The following is an 8,802-nucleotide window of genomic DNA, read 5'->3' on the forward strand; positions in this document are numbered from 1 at the left end:
GTTTAGAGTACTTTGATCCCAGCTCACAATGATTTACAATAACTTGACCAAGATTGTGTTGGCTTCATGTCACCTCAAAAATTATTTTGTTATCACTTACCTACTCGAGGATGAGCAGGAGTTAAGTTTGGGGATGCTTGATACGTCGTAAACGTATCTATAATTTTTGATGCTCCATGCTTGTTTTACACCAATTTATATATGATTTGCTTACACTTTCTTTGCACTTTTATACATTTTCCAGCACTAACCTATTAACAAGATGCCACAGTGTCAGTTCCCTGTTTTCTGCTGTTTTGTATTCCAGAAAAGTTGTACAGAAAATATTCTCGGTATTGGATGAAACCAAATCCGAAGTCAATATTTTACCGTAACGAATATGAAGTCCGGAGGAGAGACGTAGAGAGGTCACAAGGGCGGCCAGACCACCCCATGTCGCGGGCCTAGGCTTGGCCGCGCCATGGCATGGTGTGGGCCCCCTGGCATCCATCGAGCTCGCCCTTCCGCCTATTTATTCACGATTTCCGGAAAAACCTAAACACCCGAGCCTCCATCCACGAAAAGTTCCGTCACGGCCGCCATCACAGACTCTAGCTCGGGAGAGTTCTGAAGCTCTTCCCGACACCCTACCGGAGAGGGAGATCATCACCGAAGGCCTCTACATCGCCATGCCCGCCTCCGAAGTGATACGTGAGTAGTTCATCCCTGGACTATGGGTCCATAGCAGTAGCGAGATGATTGTCTTCTCCAATTTGTGCCTCATGTTTAGATCTTGTGAGCTGCCTATCATGATCAAGATCATCTTTATGTAATGCTACATGTTGTGTTTTCTTGGATCCGATGAATATTGAATACTATGTTCAAATCGACTATATATATTTGCATGCACTCCGTTGCTAGTAGTTGCTCTGGCCAAGTAAATGCTTGTGACTCCAAGAGAGAGTATTTATGCTTGATAGTAGGTTCATGCCTCTAATTTTCTAGAAGATTGTAGTTGTGATGTTGCTATTAAAGAGAAAACAACAATGTTTTATACAAGGGTAATTCTATTATTTAATTTATACACATTGCTTAATGCGATAATATGTTGCTTCCAACTTAATACTGGAAGGGGTTCGGGAGATAACCGAAAGATGGATTATTAGTCATAGATGCAGTTGGATTACGGTCTATGTATAATGTTGTAATGCCCAAACGAATCTCATAGTAATCATCTTGTTATGTATGGTATTTATTCTGTAAATTGCCCAACTGTAATTTGTTCACCCAGCATGTTATTTATCTTTATGGAGAGACACCTCTAGTGAACTGTGGACACCGATCCTTTCCTTCACTCCGATACAATCAACATGTTCTGTTTACTTACTGCAAGCACTGTTCTCTTTAATTCTACTACAAACAATCATCATCTTTCCACACTATACATCTAATCCTTTGTGTTCAGCAAAACCGGTGAGATTGACAATCTCACTGTAAGTTGGGCAAAGTATCTTGGTTGTGTTGTGTGCAGGTTCCATGTTGTTGCTGATGCCGGTAGTGCGCCTTGCCAATAGTCTGCTAGCAACACCTTCAGAAGTCACGCCTTTCTCCTACTGGTCAATTAAACCTTGGTTTCTTACTGAGAGAAAACTTGCTGATGTGCTCATCATACCTTCCTCTTGGGGTTCCCCAACGGTGTGCAATCTGTGCTCATCAAGCATCAACACCAAAATTACAAATGTTAAAGCTGAATAATCACCTAACCATGGCAAGAAAAAGCAGAGGAAGGAATGTTGGGATCCTGGAATAAATAGAGGAAGCTAATGGAAACAGATTCAATAACAGGTTGGCTCCAATGAGTGATATACCAACTATGGATAGAGCAAAAAACAGGGTAATGATGAAGAATCTTTAGGCATCGGAAGGTACATCTTTACCCACCCTGGCTAGCACATCTAATTATTGTATTCTTGACATTGCTAGTAAGGTGGGGATTGATTTAGGTACCCTCTCTGGACATGATTGATAATAATTTAGGTTTGATAAGAGTACAAGAACAAACTAGGATCAATATTTGTTTAAATAGCAAAAAAGTTGATGATAGCCATGAGAGTTCATAGTGATGGACAACCAGCCAGATGTTACTGACCATACACTAATGGATATACTCAATCTGGCAAAAGAGGATTGTGAGAGTTCGGCAGACAATATGATTGTGCCAAGTTTTTTTGGGAAGAAAGAAATGGAAAAAAAGAGTAAGATTTTGCTAGATGTACATTGTAATACTCCTGTCAAAACTCTTGTGGGGTGTGAGCATTAATTTCAGTTCGAATGGCTAGGACGACCGCAGGATTTTAGTCTCGGTTCAAATGAGACCTTTAGTTCCGGTTGGAGACACCAACCAGAACTAAAAGGTTTGCGGCGGGCTGCTTCTGGTGCGAAAACCTTTAGTGTCGGGTTGTGTTACAAACCAGGACTAAAGGTCTACCCTTTAGTCTCGTTTTGTAACATCAACCCAGACTAAAGGTTTTCTAGGGTGTTTTTTTGGCTTCACACCCCCATCGCCTTCTTTAGCTTTGTAAAATACAAAAGAAATGATAAAAAAACTTAAAATGAAAATCCTTTTACATGTAGGTAGGTTAGGTGATCTAGTTATTATGAAAAATAACAAACATGAATTTTTACTTTATTTTACAAAACAATGTATTTTTTGGTACAATGGGAATATCTTTCGCATACAAACTAAAAAACGGTTTACCCGGTTAGCCAATTTTTAGATTCTCAAACTGCCAAAAGGAAGTATAATTTTTTTTCAGGTTTTAGGTTTTGCAAAAAACAAAATTAAAATTTATCGTTATTTATTTATTAAAAATTATTATTACATCATTATTTTGTTTATTAAATTTTTTTATTTAGAATTCAAACAATAAAGAAGTGCGACATCGTGACCAATAGGTTAATAGGATTGATATGATACTAGTATCAATAACATGCACAGAGCACTTGGAAGCGGGACGGAAGGAACTGAGAAGTTAAGTGTGCTAGTGTTGGAGCAGTCTGGGGATGGGTGAACGAGCGGTAAGTTTAACCATAAGTGAGCAATGAGCTAAGATTAAGTGTAGTTTGAGTATAAACTAGTCAAATGACTGAAATACTAGAAATTCTGAAAAAAAGAAAAAAAGAGGGAGTGGAAAAAAATTAGGAAAAAAATTAATAACAAAATAGCCGTCATGGCCTTTAGTTCCGTTTGATGTTGCAAACCGGGACTAAAATCCCTTCGCCCCGGCGCACCTGCATCCCACGTGGAGGGGCCTTTAGTCCCGGTTCGTAGCACAATCGAAACTAAGGGTGAAGGAGGCTTTAGTCCCGATTTTCTGCAGAGAGGCCCTTACCAACCGGGACGGAATCCCCTTTTTGTACTAGTGACATTAGGTGTCTGCAGCCCCGATGAGCAAACTTTCTCAACGATGAACTCCTCGCATGGTGGTCATCGATCGACATGCCCCCCCCCACCTTTTTTTGGAGTCACAACCATCGCCATGACGTCCAGAACCACCTCACTCGACGAGACAAGATAAACAAGTGAAGATCACGATAAGTATTCAAATGTTTTATTCAGGTCTCGCATGATAGTAAGAAAAAAAAAAGGGAGTGGGAAAAAATTAAATAACAAAATAGCCATCATGGCCCTTAGTTCCGTTTGGTGTTGCAAACCGGGAGTAAAATTCCTTCGCCCCGGCGCACCTGCAGCCCACGTGGAGGGGCCTTTAGTCCCGTTTCTTAGCACAACCGAAACTAAGGGGGAAGAGGGCTTTAGTCCCGATTTTCTGCAGAGAGGCAATTACCAACCGAGATGGAATCCCCTTTTTCTACTAGTGACATTAGGTGTCTGCAGCCCCGATGAGCAAACTTTCTCAACGACGAACTCCTCGCATGGTGGTCATCTATCGACATTCCTTCGGAGTCTCAACCATCGCCACGACGCCCGGAACCACCTCACTCAACGAGACAACATAAAAAAGTGAAGATCACGATAAGTATATTCAAATGTTTTATTGAGGTCTCGCATGATAGTAAGGATGGATCAAGCGGGATGCTGGTCTGAACCTTCGTCGTTGGTGTCGTTCCCACCATGTCCATGATGGCACAGCCTCACACTGAACACGATGATGACGCTGGTGTTGTTAAGCCTAGACAATCTTCTCCGCAAGCATGCACCGTCTGCCATCAGAAAAGCGGCGACAAGGAAGACGTAGTCGTAGCCAGTTTAACCTCCATCGATGCTGACCTGGGGGAGGCAGCGCTTGCAAGAACGAACTGAGAGGAAGGGGAGGTGGGATGACGACAAAATTCCCCGTTTGCATTAACCATGATCATTCCGGGGATTGTTGCCATTTGATTGATGCTGGAGGTCGTCAGTGTTTGGTACCGGGACTTCTATTTCCTTGATTGTGACGATTGGATTGATACAATAATTACTAGTAAAGAAGATTGTACTATGTTTTTCTATTTCTGCCATTTTACGATACACTGAATCAACGAGGTCTTAATGGATTGCTTAATGATAGGAATAGATTACACATCGCCTCTGTAAACGGTACACAAACAGAGAAATAAAATGGCAGCTCAATCATGCGAGCACCGCAGAAGAATGAGACCCAAAACGAACAAACAGAACACTATAGATCGATCAGTAGTGCAGGAGAGTGACGTTGTACTCTATGATGGCGTCCCCGTTGCCGGTGTCGAGGTAGTGCGTCCGGAGCACCGCGAAGCCGCGCGCCATGCGGAACTTGCCGCGGCCGCCGACGACGGCGAGCTCCCTGTGGTCGTTGGTGACCGGGTTCCGCGAGAAGACGACGAAGGAGCTGCCGTTGTAGTCCGAGAACTCGAAGTCCATGCCCATGACGAGCGACAGCCGCCCGTCCTTCCCCGAGGACACGTACAGGCCCTGCGCGCTCCCGACCACCCTGGACGCCCTCTCGGGCCCCTCCGTGAGCACGTCGTCGGTGGCGTACACGGAGCCGAAGGGCGTCGGGTCGCCGGGCCTCGACGTGGCGTTGGCGCCGTGCGCCACAAGGACGGCCGTCGGGTCCTTGCCGCTGAGGGTGTCGTGCAGGTAGAAGCGGAGGGTGGTGATCTTCTCCCGGCCGAACGGGTGGTGGTGGTGGACGCGAGTGGTGGCAGCGGCGGCGTCGCGTTGGAGGGAGACGAGGACGATGAGGATCAGAACGGCGAGCAGGGATGGAGTTCCCATGGTGTCGTTTGCTTTGAACTGAATCTTGGTTTGGTGGAATGGATAAAAACAAGGTTTGATACGCAGCTTTTGTAGGTATGCGAAGATCAAATGCATGCGTTTTGGAATTTATTTAAAGGAGTAATGGTGGATATATTCGCAATAAAGAGAGAGAAGGTGTAAAACGCTGGCAGTATGATCATTTAGTAGTACTATGAGGAGAGCGGAATCATAGGGGCATTACTGGCTTCCGAGTCAAGGGGCCTGAAACGGTGCCAGATTAGGATCGGTTTGAATGGCGACGATCTAGGAAACAAATCATACTCTGCTAGCCCCAAATTTCAGCCTATCGATAGGAGATCACAGTATAAAATTTGTAGATTCGCAACCTCTTCCCACACAGATCATAGAGCGAGGTTCTAGCCTGCGACCAAAATTCAGAGGTCTTTCTAGTAGAAGGAATCCAAATTCAGATCTGAAAATTACTAACATGCAACAGCAGGAATGAGACACTGAGATCAGAAAGCAGAGTGATAATTAGTGTAAGAGTACCATGTAAGAGTGAGAACGAGTTTGGAACACACAGCACACAATATATTCATCCCCATGGGGTGTTTAAATAGGGACTGCGCAGGGGGGGAGAGAGAATACAGGTTACATGCTCAACCATCTATCCTACAACTACAACTGTGGAGATTGGAGCCGTACGGTGCTAGTGCGTGCATCTTGCAAGGATAACTGAGACCAAGCAACACCTGAAGAATAGCTCAATTACACTGCTGAAACAACGAAAATTCAGTCTAACAATTAGCACCAATCTTCAGAATTACACGAACGGCTAGGAACCATCCCGTACGGCTGTTATATCTAAGGAAAAAAAATAGCGCGCTAAATGAAATAGAGTGGTTCTTCTCTAAACGCTATGCAAGTTATAACATGCTAATAGCACGCTATTTTTTAAAATAGTGTTTCGAAAAATAATAGAAAATTGACAAGTATATCATGTATATCTAGGATTTCGTCAGCTAAAAAATTGCCGAGTACATGCATAGCTAATTAATCAGTTTTGACTGGATTATATCAACATGTTTTTCCTTCCTCTCATAGACACAAAACATGAACGACAAAGACAAGAATTACGTAACCAGACTGCACTAAGAAGTACATAGCTAAAATGAACTAAGAACTACAAAGCTAAACCATGATATCCACGGGCTACGAATAGTCAAATACCATTACTAAACTACCTTCCTGTACTGGTCAAATTGGAAGAGAATCTGCAAGGATGAAACGAGATATACATGCTACGCAAGAGGTGGTGGCTTGGTGACGAAGACCAACGTCAGATCGGCGCGCGTCCTCCTATTGATTCTGGTCGGCACGTGCCACGCGGAGGCGACGGGTAGAGCTGGATGAGAGTGGTGTTGCTACTGTAGCACCGCCACCACCGCGGCTCGTGGGGAGTTGATAGTGACGACTGGTTGGTTGCCAGGCTAGGATTGAGTTGAGCTAGGTTGAAATCATGAGCCCGTTGGTTGCCGCATAACACTATAACATTATAATAAATAGCGAGTTTAGCGTCGCTAATAGCGAGATTAGCACCATAGCGAGCAAATTATACATAACGTAGCTTTCACTTTCTAATACTCGCTATAGTGTCGCTAAAACGTCGAAATAGCACGCTATTTTTTCCATGTATATCCAGAACGCCTGAGGCACAAAATGCTGGCGCTACCTGGGCACTCTGTAAGAGCAAGCACGCCGATGGGCCACTATTAGCTCACCGTCGTCCCCGTACTTGACGCGGAAGGAGGTCAAGTGAAGCAGGCACTTGTCACCTTCACGCAGGCACTCCTTCTCGTCGGGACCTTCGCGCCGTCGCAGACGCTCGATGAGGCAGTACTCTCGGCGCTCCGCCATGTGCACTAGCTTATGTCAACTGGCTCACCCATGTACTCGGCTCTGATGTCGACGTGCCTCCAGCCCGTGTCGTCCAGGACCATCTTCTCCCTGCCGACCTTCCACTCCAGAGGCCAGCCGCCGGACGGAACGCGGCAAGCGCAGAGGTGCCCGTCGATGCATCTGGCTCCTTCTATTGAAATATTGGGCCCACATTTAGTGGTCCATACTAGATTTCGGATTTTCCTATAAATCTCAAAGCTCACATAGTGGCAGTCTTGTGAGTTTGAGCCTAAGTTGGTGGCAGCTCACTAGGGACTGGCAAGAGGTGTTAAGTTTAGTCCCACATGGAAAGTTGGGAAAAAGTTAGACCACCTTGTAAGGTGGGTCATTCCACCACTAGTAAGTGAGTGAGAATAGGAGTGGTACACGCGCGCTCCTCCTCCTTGCTCGTCTCGACACGATGCGACGCGCGTCGCGATCGTGGTGAGTGGATTGAGCCTCGAGCCAAGACTTTCCTTTCCTTTTGCCCAGTTGCCTAGTGTTTTCTGAGCCTATATAATCTCTTGCCCGGCTACCGCAGAAACAAATCTAATACACGAGTTAGGGTTTCCACCTCTCTCTGCTTGCGCCACCATCGTAGCCTACTCCATCCCGCCCGCTGGCGTGCACCGACGAACAAGAGAGCAGGTCTCCGGAACTGCTCGCCTTTGCGATCCTATACGGGAGAGGGCGATTTAGGTTTTTGGGAAGCGCTCCGCGTGACTGCTCAAGCTCTTCATCACGGGTCGCGGACGGTACAGAGCTCTGGGATGCACTGAATGCTAAATTCGGTACAACCGATGCAAGCAATGAACTGTACATCATGGAGAGCTTCCATGACATCAAGATGGTGAACAACCGTTCTGTAGTCGAACAAGATCATGAGATACGGTGCATTGCGAAAGAGGTTGAACTCCTTAAGTGTGCCTTACCTAACAAGTTTGTGGCTGGATGCATTATTGGTAAGTTGCCACCTTCATGGAGGAACTTTGCCACAACTCTCAAACACAAGAGACAGGAGATATCAGTTGAAAATCTGATAGCGTCTCTTGATGTTCAGGAGAGAGCTCGGGCTAAGGATACTACCGAGAAAGGAGAGGGTCAGTCTAACGCCAACATGGTGCAGAAGAAACCCGAAAGCAAGAACAAAGGTAATGACAAGCCCTCCTTCAATAAGCCTATGAAGACTACAACCTTCAAGAAGAAGATGATGATAAACAAAGCAGATCTGAGCTGCTTTGCATGTGGAGAGGCTGGCCACTTTTCTAAGGACTGTCTAGAGAGGGCAGGCCGCAAGAAAAAGGCGAAGCAAGTCAACACGGTGACCACCAGCAATGCTGATGGGTATGGTAATCTCTTTACTGTTCTTTCGGTATTTCAATCTCCATGTTGGTGGATTGATACGAGTGCTAATGTTCATGTGTGTGCTGATATATCCATGTTCACTTCTTACCAGGTCGCCCAGGATTCTTCCGTCTTGATGGGGAATGGGTCACATGCTTCTGTTTGTGGTGTTGGCACGGTAGATCCGAAGTTCACTTTGGGGAAGATCGTGCAGCTGAGGAACGTGCAGCATGTCCCTACTATGAACATGAATCTCATTAGCGGCTCCCTTCTATGCAGAGATGGGTTTAAGGTTGTTTTAG

At 45.3% G+C, this 8,802-nt stretch overlaps 1 protein-coding gene across 1 annotated transcript; it reads right to left on the reverse strand.

Annotated features, from left to right (window-relative positions):
* Positions 1-4,486: 4,486 nt before the first annotated feature.
* On the reverse strand, positions 4,487-5,363 carry LOC127348311 (dirigent protein 15-like). Its single transcript, XM_051374378.2, has one exon. It carries the CDS (start codon positions 5,330-5,332, stop codon positions 4,670-4,672), a length of 663 nt encoding a protein of 220 aa, XP_051230338.1. The 5' UTR covers positions 5,333-5,363; the 3' UTR covers positions 4,487-4,669.
* Positions 5,364-8,802: the final 3,439 nt, after the last annotated feature.

The sequence above is a fragment of the Lolium perenne genome, chromosome 4 (genome assembly GCF_019359855.2).
Source record: "Lolium perenne isolate Kyuss_39 chromosome 4, Kyuss_2.0, whole genome shotgun sequence".
Lineage (NCBI taxonomy): Eukaryota > Viridiplantae > Streptophyta > Magnoliopsida > Poales > Poaceae > Lolium > Lolium perenne.

Excerpts from the sequence above, each read along its gene's own strand:
- LOC127348311 (XM_051374378.2), bottom strand. The coding sequence starts at position 5,332 with ATGCATTTGATCTTCGCATACCTACAAAAGCTGCGTATCAAACCTTGT.